This window comes from Sitophilus oryzae, unplaced genomic scaffold (assembly GCF_002938485.1).
Source record: "Sitophilus oryzae breed Bouriz unplaced genomic scaffold, Soryzae_2.0 scaffold_1667_pilon_pilon, whole genome shotgun sequence".
Taxonomy (NCBI): Eukaryota; Metazoa; Arthropoda; class Insecta; order Coleoptera; family Curculionidae; genus Sitophilus; species Sitophilus oryzae.
In genome coordinates, this window is record NW_022146355.1 from 487,588 (window position 1) to 514,192 (window position 26,605).

The following is a 26,605-nucleotide window of genomic DNA, read 5'->3' on the forward strand; positions in this document are numbered from 1 at the left end:
ATGCCGATGTAACGCCTTATTAGAACAGTTATTTTTTAAAGTGTCCGAACATTTAGTTGTCACGATATTGTGCAATCTTTTTGTTTATTTATTGGCCTACAGTTTATTTAAATGTTTATAAGAAACTAAACTATTTAAATACTCATTAGAAATGTTAGATTTTAATATATTTTTAATGTATTTCTTAAATGTAAATAATTCAGTTAATGAAAATAAAAATTTTTAATAAATTTTTGTTTGTCGGAACATTTAGTTGTTAGTACTCGTAGATGTAGATGACTGAACTTAAAAAACTATTCCTAAATTATTGTAAGAACAAAATTTTATAGTAATATAGGAGCCTAAATTTAGCATTCAAAAAATACTGGTTTTCTTAAAATTTTACTCAAAAATATAAAATTATTCTGCATTTTAGACCAATATTATTGTAGAGAATTGATTGCTTAATTAAAGGAAAAAATAAATTTGATTTTCTGCAGGACCATAATTATAATTAAAAATTTATATGGCAAGGGTTGTTTGGTAATATTTTACAATATTTTAGTAGATCTAACTGGTTCTTATTAACAATATTAACTCTACCGGGTAATAAGTTGTTAAATCCTATGATATATGCCTAGTAAAAATCTAGAATACACAGAAAGAACCTGATAACCACCAGCCGTCCAGTGTTCTCCTGTAAAAATTAGTAAAATTGTGCTTATCATGTTTTTTTCCTGGACTCTTTCCTATCAAAATATATGTTGGCTTTTTAATTCTTAAAATACCATTTATCCAACTGACTGTTGAAACTTGAAGCCCTGTTAACTAATACTTGTTTACCCTATACGAAATAAGGTATTATACAAACAACTTTAAAGGCAATCAATAACACGAGTTATACATGGTGGGCCACTGAAAACTTATAATGGCTATAATTTTTAAACCAAAAAAGATATCAAAAAAATAAAAAATACCGTTTCTATAATATCGAGGGGGAATACATATGACGTATTTTTTTAACCACCCCGACCTCCCCCTAAGGCAGCACCCCTACTCACTTGAAAATCTTAAATGGCAACACCCCACTTGTGGCGCTATTTTGGAAAGCCCATAAAAAATGCTAAACGATAATCATAAAATTTTTAGGGTGAAATTGGAAAACTACCCCTTACACGAAAAATTAGGTGGACATAAAAATTAAGAAAGTGATTTTTTCAGCATAAGTTACAAATTAGGACCCAGGTAAATGAGGCAAATGAGGTATTTTTCAAACCACCCCTCACTTCTAATCTCAAGATAGCGATACCCCACTTGTGACACCTCTTTGAAAAGCGTATAAAAATGCTCAACGACGTCATAAAAATGAACAAAAAAAGGAGCTAAAAATTAAAAAAAAATGTCAAAACGTGTCAAAATCAATAGAATGAATTATTTTTGTATCCATGTACTGTACTAGCAAAAAAAACTGGTACAGAGAAATTTATTATAACTCTTAATGAAGACCTCATACACTTTCAGCAAGATGGAGCCACTCCGCATTATTCTATTGTCACAAAGCGGTGGTTGGATAAATATTATTCATGGCAATGGATTGGCAGAAGGGGTCCAATCGAGTGACCGCCAAGGTCACCTGATCTCACTCCTTTAGACTTTTTCTTGTGGGGTTACACTAAATCCATAGTTTACAAGACAAAACCAGGTTCGTTGCAAGAATTGCGGCAGAGGAGAACTGAAGCATGTTGCAATATTCCGAGGGAGACTTTCCAAAAAAGTGAGAGAAGAATTTGAAAATCGTTTGTATTTTTGTATGGAACAAAACAGCTGTCATTTTGAGCAATTGTTAAAATAAGTTATCATTTTAAATTTCTTTCAAATTGTCACACCTACATTTCTTATCACTACTTACCAGTAAGTAAGTTGAAGTCTGTATGACCATCGTTTAGCAATTTCAATTAGCTTTCCAAAGAAGTGTCACAAGTGGGGTATCGCTATCTTGAGATTAGAAAAGAGAGGGTGGCACCTCATTTACCTCATTTAGCCGGGCACCAATTTGTAATTTATGCTGAAAAAATCACCTTTTTCATTAATGTCTACCTAATTTTTCGTGTAAGGGCTAGTTTTTAATTTCACCCTAAAAACTTTATGATGATCGTTTAGCATTTTTCATGGGCTTTCCAAAAAGGCGCCACAAGTGGGGTGTTGCCATTTAAGATTTTCAAGTAAGTAGGGGTGCCGCCTAAGGGGTAGGTCGGGGTGGTTCAAAAAATACGTCATATGTATTCCCCCTCGATATTATAGAAACAGCATTTTTTATTTTTTTGATGTCTTTTTTGGTTTAAAAATTATAGCCATTGTAAGTTTTCAGTGGCTCACCCTGTATTTATTTAAGCAACAATTTTTTACCTCACAATAAATCATAAAGATGCATTTATTAAATATTAGCAAAAATTACGGTTATGGATTTTATTCATTAGAGTGTTAAACAATAACAACTAGTTAAAGGTTATTTTTTATACAATATATCACAATTATTGTGGTCTAGAGTAATAATTACATGAAATATGCATGAATCAATTGATCAAGTAATGGCAGAGGTTTTTACATTCATTTTCAATATTTGCTTTGTTTCTAAAAAATCTAAATGATATTATATCTTGTTCTTGTTATCAATCAGTGACTTAAAATTGCATACTTTCTCAGTTTAAAAACAGGACGTAAATTTAATATAATCAGCTCTTGAAACTATCAATACAATGGCATTTTAGAAATAGTTTTCTATTAAAGTATTTATTATTTACTTTATAACAACAAAAGTTTTATACTTAATTTATTTTGATTCATGATATTGAATTTTATTCAAAACACTTATAAAATTTGACAAGAATTTTAATAATATTTAATCTAGGACAATGTCATTATGACACATTAAACATTGTCATTTTGATGTCATTATGGCTTTCATAATAGCACTAGTGCTATTATGATTTCATAATAACACGCAAATTTCAAAATAAGAAACAAGCAAGAAAAGGTATCTAAATACGTTGTTCTTCAAGTTTTACATAGGCTTGCTGGTACGTTTGTCTTGATTTTTCGGGAAGTAGGGAATCGACAACGTTTTGCGCAATGCCTTCAATATCCGAAGGGACACTTTCAGAATCAGAATCACCCATATTAATATTATTTTTTGCTTTTTGCTAAAACTGAACGTTTAATACAAAATTGAACATCAATAATTGAGTTGTCAAAGTCAAAATGGAAACAATCAACAAGCACGATTACCACGGCGCGGCGTCGACTAATATGGGCACCTGATAATTTTGAATTTTAATTTTTATGTGGATATCTCTGATATTTTAAATTAAATCAAATCTCTTTGAATCGTCCCTCGTGTTGCGTCGTAGATTAAATTTTGAATGATACACGTTCAATACGAACTTTTTGATATAAAACTTGTGTAACTGAACTAATGTTAAACGCGTTTCAATATGATCTTCGTATCGAACTTGTATCAATAACTATAATAGCGTTTGCAATCTTTCATTATACTATATAATTTTTATACAAAACCGTTTTCTTGAATTGTTAATGTTTAAAGACAGTTGTAGCTAAAATGCAAAAGAGAAGTTTTACTAATACACTCACGGGTACCTTAAAATTTTAAAGTTTTATATTTTTTGATGATTTTTTAATCAATTGGTAGCTATTTTATTTGACTTTTTATTATCTCTTTCTAAATTAAAAATTAAAGTTGTTATCTGTCAATTATACGAGGGAAAACAAAATGTTGATATTTTGGTGAAAGTTTGAAAGACCCTGTGAAGTACGTTAACAAAGCAAGAAATTTAAAAATAACTTCATCTCAATAGCTTATTTTTTTTGAAGATATTCGCTTTTGAAGAAGACATTAACACTTTTTCGTATTTTTTACTTAATGTAAATTGTTTTAATAACAATGCCTTTGCATTTGGTCCTAGTCAACAGACATTCAACGATTGTGGAGTTCGTCAATTAGCAAGCAAGGGATGGTGCTCATTGGTCGTATGCAGGTTTTGTATATTCTTGACTTACATTCTGTACTCAAATGTTTGTTTTTCCATATGGGATATTTAAGATGTCCTGATATTGCGGCAGCTTTATTGGCTTGTTTCCTTACGTCTTCTTCCAGAAATCCTTAGCTTGTAATTTTGCATCCGAGGTATTCGAATGACATTATCTGATCAATAGTTTTGTTTTTTATTACCAATTTGCACCGTAGAGGCTCCTTTGTAATGGTCATGCATTTGGTCTTATTTGTGGAAATTTGCATGTTAAGTTTTTCTGCCTGTCTCTTAAAAGCTTGTAGCATTCTTTGGAGGTCGTCTTCTGACTCTGCAATAAGTACTGCGTCATCGGCATAGCATAATATGTTTACTTTATGCATTCCCATTCGATATCCTAATCCAGTATTCTTGACGGTTTTTATTACTTGATCCATGATTGTGTTGAATAACAGAGGGCTGAGACTGTCGCCTTGGCGAATACCAGTTGTAGTTCGAAGATGATGCGTTAAGGTAAAGTTTGTTCTTATTTGGGTTGTTGTATTTGTGTTTAAGTCCTTGATAAGTTCTGTGAGTTCTTTCGAGACATTACTGCTTTCCAAGATGGACTTAATTCTAAAATGGAAAATATAATAAATACTTTTTTTGCAGATCTACCAACTGAAAAAATCTGTTCTTGTTTATGATATAATTGCAACCATTGCAAATATTCAAAATCAGATGCAACACTGTTCAGCTATTAATAATAATTTAATTTTGAATATACTACAAGGAAAATTTCTTAAACTAGTTATGAGATAGAGATATCATGACCTCTTTGGCCTTCTCTTATAGCTGCTACTGTCACCGACCAACCTGATAAGTCATCCATTAAATTTTATAAACATCACATAAATCATTAAGACTATTTCGATATTTTTATTTCTGTTCTTCGATATCAGTTTCTAAATGAGTAGGAAAGTTTCCATTTCTCCTTAAGTGACAGTATCATCGAAAGTAATTATGAAAACAAATTAAAACTTAATGCAAGTTCTAAAGCAATAATTAGTTATATCCGCTTTATGGGGTTAAGGTCCTATAAGATATAGTATCTCTAATAAACTAATTAATTTTTTTTCAATAAATAATATATGTTTTAAATCCATGTCACTTGTTATGAGAAAAAAATTATAAACAACAACATTTTCTTAACATTTCTATTAACATAATATCAATAAAGATTTATTATCAGGTTTTTCCAATTATTGGTTTGGTTTTATCTTGAGATTTTTTTTTATTTTCATATATTACTCAGATGCAAAAAAAGCAACGGAAATTTTTTTTCGACAAGTTTAAAGTGTTATATATTTTTTACTTTAAGCCCATTTTCATGATTTTTTTAGCAAACTGTATATACATCTATTAACTTTAATTCATAAACTGTATTTGACTTATACGGGGTTAACTGAAGGTTTTTTTACCCTAACTTTAAAACACCCTGTGCAATAATTTGCTAGTTACTTTTCCTAAAACATTATTTTTCGATTAGAACCGTGTCTCCTGAGCATTTTATTTTTTGACTCATGTCAACACATGTCTTGGTTAATTTTTAAAAGCCGAATGAACTTGCCACCAACAATTTGCAATTTCTTCAACTATCATCACTTTATGATGTTATTTTTAATATTACGTGTATAAACCAACAAAAAACTTGTAAAAAATTCTTTAATACTTTGTATTGTCTCCCCCTATCTAGTCTCTAGACGGCGCGGCGGTTCATACTGTTAACTATGCTGTTAATGAGGCTGCAAATATCTTGTGTTAAGTTTTCCCATTTTTCTTCAAGGACCAAGCGAATATTCATAATTTCGACAATCTTCAACAAGATCAGTGACTTTTGTATAATTTTTGACACTCAGAACCATATTCAATCGTAGACAACAACAATCACCAAAGCGACTCCAAGAGATTGATCCCAGCCGCCTTTGGCCAGTTTTTTTTTCGATCATACGCTACAAATGCTAATAATCCTACAACTAAAGTTTGTGCTCGAAAATTAAAATATTATTGGCTTTAATTTCAGCAAACAAATCTACTTAAATTAAAATCTACATATGTCTATCTATAAAAATGTCGAAACTAATAAACAAACCAAAATAAGAAGCTACGAATATAAAAAATAAGGAGAGTAATAATTTAACCAAACAATTTAAATATATTTGAATGCATCTGGTAACAATGTATGGTCATCATTTATTTAACTGTCTGAAAAATTAAACGCCTGATATAAATCTTAATAAATCGCAAAATATTGCATAATTATAAACAATTTAATAACATATTGGTTTTACCTCATTACATAACACTCATTTAGTAATGAGTTTTAATAATGATAATAATTATGTCTTTATCTAGCAACAATTTATTGGTCCATTAAGGATTAATAATATATGTATCGGCTATAAGCACAGCATATAGAGCAGCAGCTGGTCATCTTTGCTTGCTATTCTGCGTCTATTATTCTACACAAGTCCAAACAAGGTTTTAAACAGCTTAAAGAAGGTTTTAATGGAGCCCAGAACTCGACATATTTGTCTTTTATTACTATTTATTATATTGTTACTAATTTAGATTATAATATAAAATTTAAAAAATATATATATTATTTTTTTATTTGTGATGATGCAAACATTTGTTAATAACATATTTTTGAATATTTTCTGGACGTACCTAACCATACTTATCAATTTACAAGAATTTTAGTGTAGATGTACTGAATAAAAGAAAATAAATTGTTTAAACTACTTTTTTAATCTCACAATCGCAACCGCTTATGTAGATCAAGGCTTTATACCTGTTTTGATAAGAAGATAACCCAGGCATTTTCATCTCTATTTTCCTCTTCTGTAAATAAATTGCTTTTTCTTTCTCTGAAATAGATTTATAAAACGTGGTTATCTGGATTAAGCGAATTATACAGTAAGTACACAAAAATTCGAAATTTGTTGGTTTGTTCAGTGATAAATTCAGATCAGTTGTAAAATTAGTAAAAATCGTGCCGGTTGACTATAATAATGTCTAACAAAGTTGGCAAAGAAAATAGACATGTTGAATGTGTGTATAGAAGTCTTGGAGGAAGTTATGTTGCATTATTTAGAAGAAACAGTGGCGTCATTGAAAAATCACCTGTAGCATACAGTCGTAAGATAGTTTAATACAATTTATAGTTGATATACAATGAAAAAAACTTAATGGAAATGATATCTTAAAAACGTTCTCATTTAACTCGTAAAGTGATTGAATGAAATGTTTTTGAAATATTATTTCTAAATATCATATGACAAGTTGTCCTATATTTTGATCCACTTGAAATGTAATAGTTTTTTACAGAATTCTATCAGATAAATTTATGTTTTCGTGTTTTACAAAGTTATTAGTACTTCTTCGTTTTTTTTATATCGTACACACTCAAAATAAGAACTTCTTAATCAACTATATAATTATCTATTCCATTGACTCTTCCAAAGCCAACTCAAATGCTGTTTCTTTTATCGTTTGATACGTAAATAAAATATAAATATAGAAAAATAATTAGTTGAGGATCTCCACTATCAGAAATCAATAGAAGGATTAAGTTAGCATAGAGTACTTATAGAAGAAACTCTATATATCTAGCATATTCAAATCTAGAATGCCACTTTGTCTATAGAAGAAAACATTCGACTACTGTGTGATGACGCATGTATGCGTAACCTGGACATTTAAAACGGACATGATAAGGAAACTGTAGATCGCATAATGATCACTGAAACGAAATATGCTGGGAATAACCAAGACAAACCATAAAAGAATAGAGTGGATACGACAAAAGCCCCAGGTAATTGATGTCATCCACAGAATCAAATCCTTCAAGTGGCGATGGGCAGGACACCTGGCAAGAAGAACAGACAACAGATGGACTACAAAAATTACAGCATGGTCCCTACGAGGAATTAAGAGACCTATAAAGGAGGGCGCGCACTGAATGGGTATCGGTACGAGCGAGCGGCACGTAATTTTCAGTTTACGTTGAAATAAATGTAAGCCCGCGCACCGCATTAGATCGGTGCGCTTCGAGCTATCGGCGCCATTCGAGTTATCGGCGCCATCAGGCGAAATGAGAGAATACATGGGAGGGGGACGAATAGTCTACGCCGAGCGACTCTTTTTAGTGGAGCGATTTTACATTAAACATGTCCTATAAATTATTAATCGAAACTGTACGAGACCATATCATACTTAATATGCGGTTTTTTATAAAAATTTCTTACAAGCACGTAACCTATATTGTTTACTACACTAATTCAATAACTGAATTAGATAACCTTCCGATTACACACATTTATATTTCATCCCGTTTTGATTATCTCACATTATTATGGAAATCGAATTTAAATATCGTCAGAAAACTTATCATATTATTTAATTTTTGGTTTGTTTTGACGTTAGTAATAACAGCTGATAAATAGTCATCCCATGTCACAATATCACTATGTTGATCGCTCCGCACAAGGTACAAATAGAGAAAATAATATTTATGTTTGAATAAATATTTGTACATATATCTACCGTATGATAGAAAAAACGGCGTCCAGTTGGATGGGAAATGACGATTGATGACATTTCCTATATAAATTTACATATAAAATGGCACCGACCTTTATTTCATGGCCATCGCTGATGCCGTTCCTTTTCGATAATACGGTACTATAAAAACTATTTGTATTTTTTCTTCTTTCAATTTTCTTTGACTTTTTTATTATATCTTAAGTTTTTAAATCTTGGTTTTAAGTCAGTAGTGAATAAAACAAAACTTGTGTTTACATTTTGTTTAATGATTGACGTTTCGACCAATTTTAATTCGGTCTTCTTCAGAATCTATAATATACAATACAATTTTATCACTAATAATGTGTTTAATATATATTTTTTTCTTACCACAAACGTAGAAAATTATTTATACGTATATTATAGATTCTGAAGAAGACCGAATTAAAATTGGTCGAAACTTAATCATTAAACAAAATGTAAACACAAGTTTCGTTTTATTTACTACTGACTTAAAACAAAGATTTTAAAAACTTAAAATAAAAGCTATATATAAATGTTTGTAATGACACTTATTTAGATTAAAAAACTAAAAATAGAAGTTTTATTTGACTATTTTTCATATCTAGCTTTGTTTTTAAAGAACAAATTAAACCCTTTTGAATGATACCAAATTTGTTAAAATCGGTCAAGCTAAGAGTCATGTAGTATATTTTATCCCCATCTTCCACTCTATTTCACTAATTTTATGTGGTTAAGATCTAAATAATATTAATTTCCATCATAAAGCATAAAATATAAAAAGTTGCATAAAAATATAAATAGTAATAATACTTTATAATTTTTTGAAATGCCGAATGAATTTGACTAAATTTGAATAAACTTCTCCTCGTCTATGCTAAAATTTATGCTGGTGACGTACTCTCGACCGTCGATAGTGCGATTCCAGTGCGCGGCTACAATCGACTTTCCGACCGGTCGTGCCGCTCGCGCCGCTCGCTCTCGCCGATACCCCTTCACTGCGCGCGGAGCTTAAGAATGCACACTGCATTCACCAACAAATAGAATCATATCAATTCTCTCTGATGTAGGATAAGTTTCCATTTTCTGCAAATTTCTGAGAATTTTTTGTGTTGTTTTAACTGACACAAAATGATAACTAGTTGTTACAGTTGGACTAATTAAATAGCTATGGTGAAGTAACGTCAGACATCTCACAGCCACCTAAATTTTATCAAATAATAAAGATCTACTCAGATTAAATCATATAAATGAAAATATCTAGGAAAATCAATGTGTGAGGGGTAGGCAACATTAATAGTATTTTGAAGAGACATGAATTCTCCATTGAATATTGGAATAATATACTGGGTGTTCCCTTTAAAATAAAAGAGTAACATGCTTTTAAAGGTGACCAATGTTCAATATTAATTTTGTCTCGCCCTGTATAACTTTTTGGATCAAGTTTTAATTTGATTAAAAGTACAATAGTTGATTTAACTACATATTTATTAGGCTATACCGGGTAAATTCCAATTTAGGTAGCTTTTATTATAATTTAAAAATTGTTCTTTATTTCTATAAAATGTTAAATCTGTCAAAAACCTCATATTTTTGTCATATGTCTTATAAAACTCGCAGAATCCGAAAATCAATTAATATATAGGGTGTTCCATTACAATAAACACAACTTTTATATGTAACTTTTTTGAGGACACCCTGTAGAACTCTCTATATTTTTGAAAAGTGCTCCTGAATTAACTCACATATTATGCTCACAAAATTTCAATACAAGCTGTTGTTCTTCTCGGAGCATCTGAGGCGTATGAGAGGCGCCACCCTGTATATTCATTGATGAAATTCAAAATTTATTTACCTAACTTGTTAATCAAAAAATAATGTAAACGTTTAATTTGTATAACAAATATTAGGCATGTCGTTATTTCCTCTATAAATCCTTTAAATCTATACATTTTGTAAAGAGTACACATCGTTCTGTTGATCCTACAATTACTTGAGATAATTACTTCCTGATTTTTCAAATGTAAAAAACATTTAATTCTACGTTGTCAAAAAAAATCTCCAATTTGTTTGCATTCCGCAGTGAAATCGTCGGATCATTGTCAAGGAAACTGGGCAATAATCACTTAGCTATTTAACTCATCTACTGACAGCGTAAATACAGTTGTAATTAATGAACTATTAGCATAAAAATGTAAAGGTGCGTTCATACCGGCTGCGCCGGCGCCGGTCAAATAATTTTTTAACATATACTTTTGTGCGCGCTAAAAAAATACACTTCAAAAGTACATGTTAAAAAAATGACCTTAATTAATAATAAATGTGGTTCTTCAGTTCTGAAATAATAAATAATAACTGTTGCATTGGTTGAATAACTTTTTATTATTCTCATATCTACAGAGTTTTGCATACACTTCGTTGATTCAAAGCATGTTACGTTTAAGAAGATGCCGGTCTAATTTTAATTCAAAACGTGTAAAAAATTGTTGTAGAGTAGATTCAATTATTTGTTGTTTCTTTTCAGTTTCGAATAAGTCAATAAATGTTACTAGGTAATAAAATTGTTAAAAAAGTGTATTCCAAATAAAAATAGATAATTTATAATAATATTTATTAAGTAACAAAAATATCAAATACGCTACTGAAACCCCAAAGTACAAATTCCCGTATAAAGTAGTAAATACAAGTAGTAAATTACAAGAAAAGATATATAATTAGTTAATTCTAAGTGAACTTTATAACTGATTGCTTTACTACACGTTACGTGTATTATACAGGGTGAGTCTTAATTGAGTGCAAATATTTTCCGGGCTGGTAGATCTCGATAAAAGAAATATATTTTCTCTTTACCGTTTTTCAAATAAGTCCAAAATATCCGAGATAGTTTACTTTGATAATTTAAAAAAAATGACTTTTCACGTGAATTTTGAGAACACCACCTGATCTTTTCTGGTTTTTTTTTCTTAGAGATTTAACCTACTACCTATGTTTCCATATTATGAAGATACTATTATATTTTTTTTAAGTAAAAATTAAGGAAATTTCAAAAAAATGTTTCAAAAAATTTGGTTTCAAAATTTATATTTTTTTTTCTTCGAGAAAAAAAACTCATAGGCGTGTTTCTGGGATTGAAATATACTACCCTTAAAGATATTTACACTTATTTAAGATTCACCCTGTATAGTTATTTACCAGTGAAAAGTAGTCCCTTATTTATCTCGATTTTTAACAACTAACTATTTTACTATATTACTGAAAATTTGAAAAAATATATTTTTCGCTTAAATTTTGAGAACCATTGGATCTTTTCTGGGTTTTCTTTCTTGTAAATTTAATCTATTATCTATGTTACCATATTGTAAAGATATTTTTTTTTAAAATCCTAATTTTCGTTTTTTTTTGCGAAAAAACCCTCACAAACGTGTTTATAGGGTCGAAATATACTACCCCTAAAATATTTGCACTTGTTTAAGACTCACCCTGTATACGGATATGATTATTTATATTTTTTTGATAAGGCATATTTTTAGCTACAAGAAAATTATCACTCTGTATAGTGCGCACTCGTACTAAAACAAATAATAAAATATTCGTTATGCTAAAAAAACTGTGCTTAATTAGTACAATCCAAACAATAATAACAAAATATTTTTGTTTTAAAGTTCAAATTTTATCGCAATTATTATTAATCTCAAAACGCTGTATTTAAAAATTGGGCGAATGCGCCAGGAGAATAGTTGTGTATCAACTATGTGTGTTAATTACATTATTTATCTAATAAATTGTTTGAAACTATTTGGTTATGGATTAACGTCACAGATAGTAAAATAAATATTAATAAATCGATTAATTTTACCATCACACCTTTATTAAAATAGAATATTTGATTAGTTTTATTTGACAGATGAAAATAAAGACAGAAAAGTAAAAAACATTATTTATTATCTCATGAATAATAATATTATTGAAGACAGCAACTTAATAATTTGTTTTTAATTAAGTTTTAGATATTATTATAACCTTTCGTCCATAAACCGAATCAAGTACTTGCTACTTGAGTATCGAAGCTCTACCATCAACTTTCACTTGGCTGCTATGGCTATTATTATTCTCATAAAGTTAATGAAAATCTGTATTATTTGTTGATGAGTACTTGAGGTTATCAGATCGGTGTCTAACAAAAATACCCGGTTATTATATTAAACATTCGCGTTACGCTGGAATATATATTTTAGTAGTTATGTTGAAAAAATATAGTGTAGTGTCGTTAAAAATTAAATATTATTGCGTAAACATACCTTTGTGTTTACGTATGGTGGTTTAAACATTTTACGCATTATGTTTTGGAAAAGACAATACCGCTACCAACCTATTGGTTTACCTAATCGTAAGTTTGTTTAAAGAATTTATGAATTATTTATATGTTGTGTATTACATCAATAAACTAATATATTGTTAAATGAAAGAATCTTATAAAGTCGTCATGCCTGATGTTACATTTTACATTACACAAATTTTCTGTTGTATACAGGGTGTGAAATGGTGTAAAAAAAGTTCCTATAAGTATAGGGCGGAAAACGCATATTAAGGGAGTTAGGGGCACTGAAAGGGTGAATTTAAAAAACGCTTGTTTTAAAATTGTAGGCTCAAAAACGAGATAAAATTTCGAAAAAAAATCTTCTGCCATAAATTTTGACCCTAAATCAAATGGCGATACTGAAAAATTATTTGGAAAAGCGGAAAGGGTAGTTTTTGCAAGGGTGGGGGGTTGTTTCGCGAATAACTTTTTTGAGGTTATTTTTTCTGCAACGTGGGTTCATTTTTTGAAAACTACATACTTTTTTCTACAAGAAAGATACTCTTGTTGCATATCGCCCAGAGCGATGGTTTTCGAGAAAATTAAAGTCAAAGAGTTTGCTCTGATGGACTGGTTAATCAACATAATATAAAATATAATCTCTTTGACTGGTTAATCAACATAAACTTATGAAAGTTATGGCGGTTCAAAAGTAACCACGTAGTTATCAAATGATTAATTGAAAAATCAAAATTTCATGATTTTTAAAACATCGTATTGCTTTAAAAAACGAAATAATCCAATTACCAAAATTCCTTATTAAAATAATGCATTCCTTAATTCATTCATAGTAAATGTTCAAAGTGACCACCATTCATTTCAATGTAGACATCTGATCTTTTTCTCCACGATCTGCGTAGATACCCTCTGGAATATCCTTGGTGTTGTCCGAATTTGATTGGAACAATCAATAATGCGTTGCCGTAGTTGCTTTTCAGTATTAATCGGCACTGAGCAAACCAAATTTTTTTAAAACCAAAAAAGTTTATTTCGTTTTTAAAGCAATAAGATGTTTTAAAAATTATGAAATTTTGATTTTCCAATTAATTGTTTAATAACTACTTTTGAACCGCCATAACTTTCATAAGTTTAGGTTGATTAACCAGTTAGCAACCCGTCAGAGCAATCTCTTTGTCTTCAATTTTCTCGAAAACCATCGCTCTGGGCGATATGCAACAAGAGTATCTTTCTTGTAGGAAAAAGTATGTAGTTTTCAAAAAATGAACCCACGTTGCCAAAAAATAACCTCAAAAGAGTTATTCAAGAAATAACCCCCTACCCTTGCAAAAACTACCCTTTCCGCTTTTCCAAATAATTTTTCAGTATCACCATTTGATTTTGGGTAAAAATTTATGGCAGAAGATTTTTTTTCGAAGTCTTATCTCGTTTTTTAAGTCTACAATTTCAAAACCGTTTTTTAAATTCACCCTTTCAGTGCCCCTAACTCCCTTAATATGCATTTTCCGCCCTATTCTTATTGGAACTTTTTTTTACTATTTTTAGGAGTACTATCACCCCCCGATTTTTTTTACACCATTTTAATGTAAAAAAGTACTTCAGTAATTTCAGTAGATTTATTTCAAATTGTCGTCAAAACAAAAAAATACAGATATATAGGTTTTCTGTTTTTTTTTTGTAAAATAACTAAATTTATTATATCAGGAACACCTAGTTGTAGTGTCACAGAAACGCGCATTGTACCGTTGACAGACTTTTTAGGAGTACCATCACCCCCCGATTTTTTTTACACCATTTTAATGACACCCTGTATACAGGGTGAGTCTTAGATAGGTGCCAATATTTTCAGGGCTGGTAGATCTCGATAAAATAAACATATTTTCTCTTTGTCGTTTTTCAAATAAGTCCAAAATAACCGAGTTATTTTGCTTATTCTTTTGAGAACCATTGGATCTTTCCTGGACTTTCTTTCTTGTAAATTTAATTTACTACCTATGTTGCCATATTATCAGAAAATTATATTTTTTAACTAAAAAAATTTCCAGAAATATTTTCAAAAAATTCTAAATTTTCAAAAAAAATAAATTTGCCTAAATAGTCGTGTTTCTGGGGTCTAAATATACTACCCCTAAAAATATTTGCACAGGATGAGTCTTAAATAAATGCAAAAATATTTTTAGGGATAATATATTTCGACCCTAGAAACACGATTATTAGTTTTTTTTCGCGAAAAAAATTTGAAAATTTGAATTTTTTTTAATTTTAAATTAAAAAACATAACTTCTTCATAATATAGCTACATAGGTAGTACATTAAATTTACAAGAAAGAAAACCTAGAAAAGAACCAGTGGTTTCGTATATTTGGTACCTATTTGCGTTCTTTATATGTCTTTTTTTCAAAAAAATCTAAACAAGGTGTTCTCATTATGTATGCATCTTTCATGTGCCCTTCATCCACGTTATTTATCTTTGATCTCTTGATAAACTGTCACCTCTAGATTGTTATGATCATCTCCTTTGTTCTGGTGACAACAGTACTACTTTTTCCTTCTTTTGTCTAGTAAATTTTGAGATTGTTTAGTAATATAATAAACTAGCGTGTACCAGCGACTTCGTTCGCGTCGAATTAATCATTTTTAATCATCAGCAAGAATTTCCATTAACATACAAACTGGATAAAATTTTCTCACATTTATTTCAGCATGAGAAAAAACAATATGACAAAATTATTATATAACTTGGTAATATTTGAGGGGTAGTAATATAAAATATACGTAAATGAAATATACGTGTTTCATCTCGTTGGAATTTGATTACCAAAAATAAGCTTTATACGTCAAGCAGTTTAAGCAGAATCGTGGTTAATCAATTTACCAACTTTTTGAAACACCGTGTATGATTTTTTAAAAAATTTCAAAATATGTAAAAAAAAACAAATAAATGATGCTTGTCCAAGCGTTTTCCCGAAAGACTAACCGTTTTTTAAATAACAACTATTGTAATATTTGAGGGGCGTTTTCACCCTCTTGAAATTTGAGATTCGAGAAACCCCTCCTTATCGAACCTCTACACCCCACAGTCAATCCGTTTGCCAAAAATCAGCTTTAAACGTCAAGCAGTTTTAGCAGAATCGTGATTATTCAGTGGTCATATTTTATGAAACACCCTGTATAAATTTATAAAAAATCTTAAAATATGTAAAACAACAAAATAAAATATACGTGTTTAAGAGTTTTTTCGAAAAACTCACCGGTCTTTAAATAAAAAATATTTTAATATTTGAGGGATAGTTTCACCCCCTTAGAATTCGAGTTTCAAAAAATCCCTTCTTATCGAACCTCTACAACCTAAAGTCAATCTGTTTTCCAAAAATCAGCTTTTTACGTCAAGCACTTTAAGCAGGATCGTGATTAATCAATGACCTGATTTTTCGAAACACCCTGTATACATTTTTAAAAAAATCTTAAAATATGTAAAAAAACTAAATAAAATATACGTGTTTAAGCGTTTTTTCGGAAACTTGACCGTTTTTTAAATAAAAATATTGTAATATTTGAGGGGTGGTTTCACCGAAAAATTCCTTCTTATCGAACCTCTACACCCTAGAATCAACCAGTATGCCAAAATTGAGCTTCTTACGTTGAGTGGTTTGAGCAGGATCGTGATTAATCAGTATGTCAGTCACTTAAGGATTTTATATATTAGTATAGATTTATCGAAAAATATCCTTATGGATTTTTCGCCACTGCACTGCAAGAAAAATGCTACTTGTCAGAAGTTGTGTTTACAGTAATAAAAATTTGCCTAACAAAAAAAAAATGCTTAACGTTTCGGAAAGTTTTCTCTTTCCGTCGTCGAAAGCAAAAAAATATAAAGAATCAAGAAAAAAACTATTTAAAATATTTAAATTGAACTATTCCGAGAACACTTTACTTTTTAAAACAGATACGTCTACAAGAAATCGTTGACGTTCTGTTAAAATGACATTATATTAAGTTAAAAAACAAAATAAAATATACGTGTTATATATTATTTAGTACAGATTTAGATTGCAATTCTGTAATATAAGTATTTCTGTTTTTTTCAGCTCCAACTTTTGGAAAACGTCACAGCCAAGTACTCATCTTGTTCGCACTGGTGTTTCTAGCTTATGGAATCAGAGTAACCCTTTCTGTAGCTATTGTGGCTATGACTACACCGTCAGCTAGCAGCAATCCAAATATACCAGTAAGTAATTCTTATGAAATCTTAAAACCTTATTAAAATTCACTGAATTCAAAATTTTATAATGATTCCACAAAAATTCTTAATTTCTAGACGTATCCAGATTGGAATGATAAAAGTATTGTATTATCAGCATTCTTTTGGGGATACATAATACCACAAATTTTTGCTGGCTGGATCGCAGGACAATATGGTAAGGAAATTCTAATATATTTGGCAGATTTATAAAACATTCTTTATAATGTTAAGTTTTTAATTTAAAATTGTAAATTTATTTATTTAAGACACTGTAGGTCCTTCTCCTAGATGCCTTCTCTGTTGAAGATGGCGATTAATATGGTATATGACTCTCTTTCCAGAGCTTGGTGAATAAGGGTGTTTTCGTCGGTGTGGGTCCAATCTCTTATGTTACGTAGCCATGATTTCTTTTTCCTCCCTATGCTACGTTTTCCATCGATTTTTCCTACTATTATGAGCTGTATTTCTTCATATTCTGAGTGCGGCATTATATGTCCAAGGTAGGAAGTCTTTTTGATTTTAATTGTGCCTGTTAGGTGTGCACGAGTTCTCATTCTGTTTAAAACTTCACAATTTGTTGTTCTGGAGGTCCAACTTATCCTCAGCATCCGACGATACATCCACATTTCAAACGCATTAAGGCGTATGATGTCTCTAGATGTATTAGCGTCCATGTTTCGCATCCATATTGAAGTAGGGGCCATATATCACATTTTAATGTTCTTAGCCTCGTTGATATAGCTGTTCTCGGATGGCATAAGAACGTCCGCATGTTGAGGAAACCAGCCCTAGCTGGCTGTTCACTTCCCTTCCCAAGTAAATATATTTCTGCGTGGTTTCGAGATGGATGCCATTTACCACTGTATGTACCTTGTATGTTTTACACTGTATCTACCTTGGTGTTATGTTCTTGATAATGTCTACGCGTAAGCAACAAAAACTACTTCAGTAGTTTCAGTAGATTTATCTCACATTGTCGTCAAAACAAAAAAAAACAGAAAAACTAAAGAAAAAAAAACTATTTAAAATAACTAAATTTATTATATCAGGAACACCTAGTTGTTTGTCACAGAAACGCGCATTGTATCGCTGACAGATTTTGAGAAATAAGATTTTTGAAAAAACTCCCATTTATAATTTAGTATTTGAGTTTTTCCTTTTTTTAGGTCCAAAATGGTTTTTGGTCGGTTCTATGACTGTATGTGGTGGCATGTGTATAGTCCTACCCGCCATGGCAGCCCTTTTAGGGTCCCTGGGTGTGATGGTCAGCAGAGCAATACAGGGATTGTGTCAAGGATTTATATTTCCCAGTGTCCATTGTGCTTTAAGTCGTTGGGTACCACCTGAAGAAAGATCTAGATTAGCGACACTAGTATATGCAGGTAAACATAATTTTATTTTATCGGATTTAGCATTACATCAAAAAACTTAGTTGTGGCTAAAAAATAGACTCTATTGAAAGTATAAAGTGTAATACTTAGGGTTTAATTGAATAGTCTTCATAATTTTTCTGAAAAATATGTAATAAAATTGAATTTCGGCTAATTTTTGTCTCGAAATAAAGTTAAGTTATTTTATTTTAGCTGGTCCTCTTGGTACAGTTGCTGGTATGTTGTTAACTGGAGTGATCTCAGCTAGTAACTTAGGTTGGCCCACTGTGTTCTACCTCTATGGAGCAGGATCCATCGCATGGGCTGCTTTCAGTGCACTCTTCAGTGCGAACAGTCCCTCAAGTCATCCGAGCATAAGCGAAGCAGAGAGGTACTTTATAGAGAACAGTTTAGGACACACTGAAGATAAACCGGTAAATTTTTACAATTACTTAATTATACAATGTTTCTTTTATACAATTAAAGTCCCAAATATCAATGCGGGAACAGAGATCGGAGTATTTGGGTCGAGAACTAAATACTTCGAACCAAGGGCACCTACTCTAGCATCCTACAGGCAGAAATCGAAAGATGCGTACCACTTATTTTAGATAGCAACTATCAGAAACAAGAAATAACCATCTTATCTGATAGTCAAGCAGCGTTAAAAGCGATCAACTCAGTATCAATCAATTCGAAATTGGTCAAAGAATGCATAGAGAAGCTGAATAAATTAGGCAAAGAAAACAAAGTTCTCCTACTCTGGGTGCTTGCTCACCAAGGGATAGAAGGCAATGAAAAAGCAAATGATCTAGCTAGAAAAGTAGCGAACAATCCACTAACTGGACCAGAACCGTTCTGCTTCCCAAGTAGTAACCTAAAAAGCGGAACTCAAGAACTTGGAAGACTCCATCCGCAACCTGGAATGGCAATCTTGCAACGGTCTAAGATACTCTAAGAAGTTTCTGAGGTCTTACGACCAAGAAAAATCAAAAATCTTCCTGGAGTTAAGTAAGAACAATCTTCGGATTGTCACGGGGTTTTTAACAGGACACTGTCTCCTCAATAAACACCTCAGTAGGCTGAAGCTGAGAAACAACGGCGAATGCAGATTCTGTGGGGAAAATGGGGAAACACCAGAACATCTCATCACTGAGTGCGCCGAGACGACAACCATTCGTGCCATGAACTTTGGTACGACTGATATTGGAGATGGAGAAGTATCCTCTGTAAATCCGTCCCAGATACTGGCTTTTATCAGAGCCTGGGACTGTGTGATGAGTTATAACTCGAGAAAGGGGAACACAATAGATCTGTAAGGTCACAGTTCATAACCCCCCTCTCACTCATTCTAAATTCTAAAATTCTAAGGTCACAAAATTATTACAAGTAGGCATTTATCTTTTTCTCTCACCATCCTGCTTTCTTTGCAATTATTGAAGACTTTATTACCTGCCTGCAGGCTCTATTTACTGTATATCGCTTCCTGTTGTGCTCTATTCGGTGTAAGGGTGATGGAGAATAAGATAAGTTCTTAATAGTCCAAGAACCAATAATGAGATTTTAACGCAGGGAATGAAACACTGTATCAGAAAAAAGAACATTGTTTATTTATTTTTTAATTTCCTGATTTTTTTACCTTGTTCTTTCGTATTCTTTGTTTCATACTTTATCGTATTTGTGAACAATAATATAGAACAATCCGAAATATCTTCGAAGGTATTTGATCTTATGTATGGATACTTAAAACGGACATTATAAGGAAACTGCGCAATAAAAAACAATGCTCAATGGAAAGAAATATGCTGGGAATAACCAAGAAAGACCGTAAAAGAATAGAGTGGATACGACAAAAAACCTAGGTAATAGATGTCATCCACAGAATCAAATCCCTCAAATGGGCAGGACACCTGGCAAGAAGAACGGAAAACAGACTGGTCCACAGAAATTACAGCATGGTATTCACCAGGAATTAAGAGACCTAGCAGAAGACCAAACCTGAGATGGGACCATGATATTAGAAAATTAGCAGAGATAATTTGGGCCCGCACAGCCAACAATAGAAAACAATGGGCCCAACTAGAAAGAAAGTTTTTAAATATATTAGGGAGAACCATAATTGGAATGCATTGCAATTGGTGCAAAACTTGACCCAAAATGGACATTCTTAGAAATGACAAATCAAGGCAGCTCTATAGTACGTTTAAGAACAGTTTTGTCGTTCTGTTTATATATGTTGTCACTCCATTTTGTGATAGATTATATGGACAGTTGGCAATATTCAGGTATAATTATTCTTGTGCTTCTAAGAATGTTATTATTATGGGATATTGCAAAAGGTCTTTAACCTAATTTGCATGTTTCTGTTCAGTAATTCTAAAGATTTTGTTTTGGAATACCTATAACCAATTTTTTTCTTTCTTTTCAAACCAATAAAATTTGACATTTATTTTTAGAAACCTAAAACTCCTTGGACAGCAATTTGGACATCCGTACCACTGTGGGCCATCCTTATCACCCACTGCGGTCAGAATTGGGGTTTCTGGACATTGATGACTGAAATACCAACTTACATGAGCAAAGTAATGAACTTCGATATCAAAGCAGTAAGTATGAATCCAATACGTGTTTCTAAAAAAAACATTTTTCTATCAGCAATATCAATTTTTGTTTGCAGAACAGCGCTCTATCAGCATTACCGTATTTGGTACTGTGGATTCTGAGTTTCTTCATGAGCTTTGCTTCTGATGCTTTGATAAATAGGAATATCTTGACATTGGGACATGCGAGGAAGTTATTCAACTCAATAGGTAAACATTTTTAGTAAATGATAACTTATTATTTGATCTATTTCAACTGCTTTACAAACATTAAGTAGCTTTAGTCAATTGTTGTCTCCTTGCAGGAAAGAGATTTCAAGTGTTATAGTCGACTGATCTTATAAGAAATTATAGATTTAATAAAAATGTGCAATTTTGCATAAACCTGTTCCACTTTTTTGTGGAACGAAAGATGCTGTAAACAAAATTTTTATAGCCCACAGGGGTTTCCCAAACTGGAAAATTTTCAAAAAGACTCTGTACCTCAGAAACGAAGAGGGCTATGCAAATTTTGTTTACGGCATCTTCCATTTGACAGAAAAGTGGTACAGGTTTGTGTAAACCGCACCCTTCTATCTTCACTAATGACGGAGATACCGTGTGATTTCAACTAAAATGGGACATCCTGTACAGGGTGTCATCCTGTACATAAGCCCTCAGAAACTTCTTCGAGTGTCTTAGACCATTGCAAGATTTCCATTCCAGGTTGCGGATGGAATCTTCCTAGTTCTTGAGTTCCGCCTTGAGTTGGTTACCACTTGGAAAGCAGAACGGTTCTGGTCCAGTTAGTGGAGTATTCGCTCCTTTCCTAGCTAGATTATTTGCTTTTTCATTGCCTTCTATCCCTTGGTGAGCAGGCACCCAGTGTAGGAGGACTTTGTTTTCTTTGCCTAATTTATTCAGCTTCTCTATGCATTCTTTGACCAATTTCGAATTGATTGATACTGAGTTGATCGCCTTTAACGCTGCTTGACTATCAGACAAGATGGCTATTTCTTGTTTCCGATAGTTCCTATCTAAGATAAGTTGTACGCATCTCTCGATAGCGTAGATTTCTGCCTGTAGGATACTAGGGTAAGTGCCCATTGGTTTGGAGTAATTAGCTCTCGGCCCAAACACTCCGATCCCTGTTCCCGTATTGGTTTTGGAAGCATCAGTATACCAAGTTATGGTATGGTCTTTTAACTGCTGGGCAAGCGTTTCGCTCTTCCAATCCTTCTTATTGCTACATTGACATGTTTGTCAAAGTTGTATGTTCTTGGCATATCGTCCACTGGGAGTTGCAGGAGTGGTATTTCCTTTTTGAGGGTGTTCCAAGCCCCTGATCTGACAATTCTCCCAGTACTAATTCCGTTAGTGACCATTCTAATCATTGTCGCATTGGCACATTTACCAATGACAATGTGCAGTGGTGTTAGATCTAGAATGACCTCCATTGCTGCTGTTGGACAGGTTCTCATGGCTCCTGTGATGCAAACTATAAATTGCTGGAAATTATTTTGAAGTTTGTAGAACGACCGCTAGGGGGCGCAACTGCAACAGAAAATAAGAAAATGGAGTTTTTACACAATTTTGCCTAGATAAGGTGTACTATAAGTAATAACTTCATAATCTTCAGTAAATTTTGAATATTTTTTGTTAAAGCCATTTTCCCCTATATATCAAAATAAAGTGGTGGGGGAAGGTTAGATCTGTTTTTATTTAAATATTAATAACTCTGGACTGGATGATCGGAATCCAACAAGCGAGGGCTTGTTTAAAAGAGCGTTTCTTACTCTATGTTGTGCCATATAAACAATAATAATAAGCTTTTGAACGTAGACGCTAGTGGGCGTTGTCTTACAATTTAACAAACATTGCGCGTTTTTTCCAAAATATTAAATGCAATAGTATATGTAATTTTACCTGATAGTAAAGAGTAGTAAAAGCTTAAAAAGCCAGCGAAAACCGATAAAAAGATATTAGCAAAATTATAATAAATACCAAAAAATAGGCCCTTAATTACCTTATATTTACAACACGGTATCAGTAGCCCTCTTAATTATGCCCATTATAACAAAAAAAATAAGATAGAAATAGTTAGTTTATTTTAAAATCGACGAAATACCAGAATACAATACCAGAGGTTATTAATATCTAATAATTAAGATATAAATAACAGTGAACAAGAAACGATGATTCAGTGAAGTCATATGGTAGGCTTTGGAAAAAAGTTGCTTTTGACGTAATAGTATAAACGTCAAATTGTTTTTAGATCAACATTTTGATAGTCTTATCAGCGTTTTTTATCTTTTGATTGCTTTTTCAAAATGCCAACAACTTCAACTATTTCAAATAATAAAAGCATTTTGAAAAAGCAATTAAAAGATAAAACGCTTGATCTAATAACAATTTGATGTTTAGTGGGACACCCGGTACATAACATATATTATATACGAAAACTTATCTATCTAATATGTTACAATTTTTCCAGGATTGGTTATACCTGCGTTAGCTCTATTCTTTCTGGGTATTACACCAGGAGATGAACCAATAAGGGCAGTAGCTTTGCTCGTTGTAGCCGTTGGATTCAACTCCGGGGTTTACTGTGGTTTCAACGTCAACCATGTTGATATATCACCTACCCACGCAGGTACTTTGATGGGTATTACCAATGGTATATCGAATATCTTTGGAATTGTTGCACCACTTATGGTACAGTTTATAGTAACGAACGAGGTAGGTTGTGTGGAAAAATGTTCAGATATGTTATATTTTAATATTTATTTTGTTTAGACTGATGCTACTCAATGGAAAATAATATTTTTCCTCACAGCTATCATATACGTAGCCACCAGTTTAGTTTTTAACTTCTTTGGATCTGGAGAAGTACAAAAGTGGAATGACAAACCAGAAGATTGAGGTAATAATCATATTTACACACACTGGAATTTCATATCTATTAGAGATACAAAATAGCTACTAAAAATGCGAAGAAAAAATTTAAAAATTATGTCTTTTTTCAGATTGATAGAGTATAACGCAGTAGGAAAGAACTTCAACCAAAGAATAAAAACCTACAAAGAATCTGTGATAACATCTTAATATATAATTACGATATATTAATTAGCAAAATAAAGTGGAGGCACAAAAATGCGGTACTTATGACAAAACGATTTCAAAATTTTCCAGTCTGTTTTATATCATGATTCTGAAATTCAAAAAACATTTAAGTGTGAAATATTCAATATAAAATACTTTTTGAAAAGTGTAATGTAAGTCTTTATAACGAGAGAATATACAATTTTCACAGAGTGTCATCCTAAAAAAATTGCCGTTAAAACAATCTACAATAGAAATAAGATGACAGACAATAGTTTTATTGTCACTATTTGGGTATTCTCTTGCTGTACAGACTGTCCATAGGTATAATATTTAAGAATAAATAATTGTAACGAAAATGTATGTCTTAGAGGAAAAAAGAAATGTTAATATATTTTTTGTATGTTTGTATCTAATTTGAGTGTTGTATTGTAATAGCAAAATGTATATGCTGGTTTCATATACAAACTTCAATGCAATTTGTATAAAACGATTACCTACGTTAAGTTATCTTAATTTAATTTAATAATTTAATTTAATTTGACGGAAATGTACCATTTTTAAATAAGAATAAAAAAATAATTTATTTTGCGTGCATACTCTATTTTACATCTAAGAATCACCCACTATCAGATTCATAAACAAAGATTTGAAAATCATTGTTAAAGGATACGAGTTACATAATTAATGTGAAACAACTTATAAATCTTATCTAACCCGTTTAATTAAGAATTGTAAGATTTTATTACCATAAAAAATTGATATCGCATAAATTGATGTTTTCTTATCATTTTTTTTATCAGATTAATATAAAAACTTGCAAAGGGTGTTCCCTAAATATAAGAGAACGTCTTAAGGGTGATCCTTGAAGTAGTTTTATGAAAAATAAAAACTCAAACATTTCAGATCGAAGACAAGGAATATAAACTTTATAAAAATAATAACCAGTGGTCAAAAATATACCCTATTTCACCATAATACACCAACACGTTTTACTTTTACAACTGGATGATAGCATCAGCGGCAGACAGCTTTTAATATCGCTTTAAAAATGTTATGTCCTCTCCTGAATCTGCCAGCATTGTGCGCCGGAAACAATGATGTGTCACATTGAGCGGTCGAAGTTTTGCGTACTACTTACGAAATACATGTAAGAAATTGATACCATCTATTGGTCCCTCAGTAATCGTAAAGACTCTTGGAAAATGAGTTTTTGTATTCGGAATCTTCACACTAATAAATGACTGACAATCTTTAATGGCATCTACGGTCAAAAACGTGATTTCTTCCCTCCTACATGCTCCAAATACTCCAACGATTAAGACAAATTTAGCTAACAGGAATTCTTTTTCATCGGCTTCTTTCATAAAGCGTTCTATTTCCAGTTTTGTAAATACTTTTGATTTCTTTGCCTGATATCCGGAAGCTTTTCTTTTTAAAAATGCAATAAGAATTGTGAATTTGCTAATATCTACGTTTCTGTTCAGGTAAATCGTGGTGCGGAGCATCGAATATTTACTCCACAGACTTGACGGCTTTAAGGCAGTGAATAACTTCAGGAAATAGGCTAGCAATACCTTTTCTGTGAAATTGTCAATATGTTTTTCTTTGACCCAGGTTTCAAAGTTGTTGTAGGTGGTCTCGTATAAGTTTTTCGACTTCCCGGGCACTAACGTGGATAGCGCAATTTCAGCAGCTTGTTGAATATCCAAAGACTCGTCATTATCACTCATTTTTTTACAAAACTTTGTAGGAAATACGGCGACGTTTGAACCTGCAAACTTTGTCATTAAACAATGTATAGACAATGCCTTAGGAATCGATTACCAGAACATTTTAAAAAATGTTTAAAAATAAATAATAATAATAGCATGAAAATCTAAAATTATCCGCTTTCACAAAAAAATCTTGTATGAAATTCGTTGCATTTTGCGTCCCGTGTTTAAAACACATTCATTTCGCAACTTGTTACATAAATAGCTATATTGCATATTATAATAATTATTTAATTATCCATTAAGAGAACATAGGATGGTGGATTTTGTCCAGATTTCAGAGTTCACTTGTCCGGAATTTCCAAAAGCCTTTATGGAAACCCTACACTAGAGGTACCAGAACACCTACGATATTTTATACACAACTACATTAAAAATTAAGAAATTAGCCAGACGTAATAGTACATTAGTACCAACCAAGAAAAAAAATTTAAGTGTATGAAAACAAAAGTGTTAGTTACTATAAAGTTAAGGACCACTCCAAATACTATCAAATTGGCGTCATCAATACTCAATTAAATCTATAGAGAAAAATGTCTTGTATTTCAAAAGAAGTATTTAATTTAAGTAAATAAAATACATATCGATCTTATCTTACGTGTGGGGTTTTAA

At 31.6% G+C, this 26,605-nt stretch overlaps 1 protein-coding gene across 5 annotated transcripts in view; it reads left to right on the forward strand.

The window, feature by feature from the left end:
• LOC115880942 (putative inorganic phosphate cotransporter) overlaps window positions 1-24,809 on the forward strand; it is a 48,705-nt gene extending 23,896 nt beyond the window's left edge. For 3 of the 5 annotated variants that reach the window (XM_030898279.1, XM_030898275.1, XM_030898277.1), the window contains 9 exons: window positions 17,013-17,152; window positions 17,243-17,342; window positions 18,334-18,549; window positions 18,751-18,971; window positions 20,994-21,143; window positions 21,215-21,347; window positions 23,611-23,855; window positions 23,913-24,039; window positions 24,143-24,809. In XM_030898279.1, the coding sequence (XP_030754139.1) occupies window positions 17,013-17,152; window positions 17,243-17,342; window positions 18,334-18,549; window positions 18,751-18,971; window positions 20,994-21,143; window positions 21,215-21,347; window positions 23,611-23,855; window positions 23,913-24,038 (1,331 nt within the window). In that variant the 3' untranslated portion in view covers window position 24,039; window positions 24,143-24,809. Of the gene's footprint in view, window positions 1-7,052; window positions 7,203-12,661; window positions 12,997-17,012; window positions 17,153-17,242; window positions 17,343-18,333; window positions 18,550-18,750; window positions 18,972-20,993; window positions 21,144-21,214; window positions 21,348-23,610; window positions 23,856-23,912; window positions 24,040-24,142 lie in introns of those variants that run through there. The other 2 variants (XM_030898274.1, XM_030898278.1) reach the window with 2 other exon arrangements.
• Window positions 24,810-26,605: the final 1,796 nt, after the last annotated feature.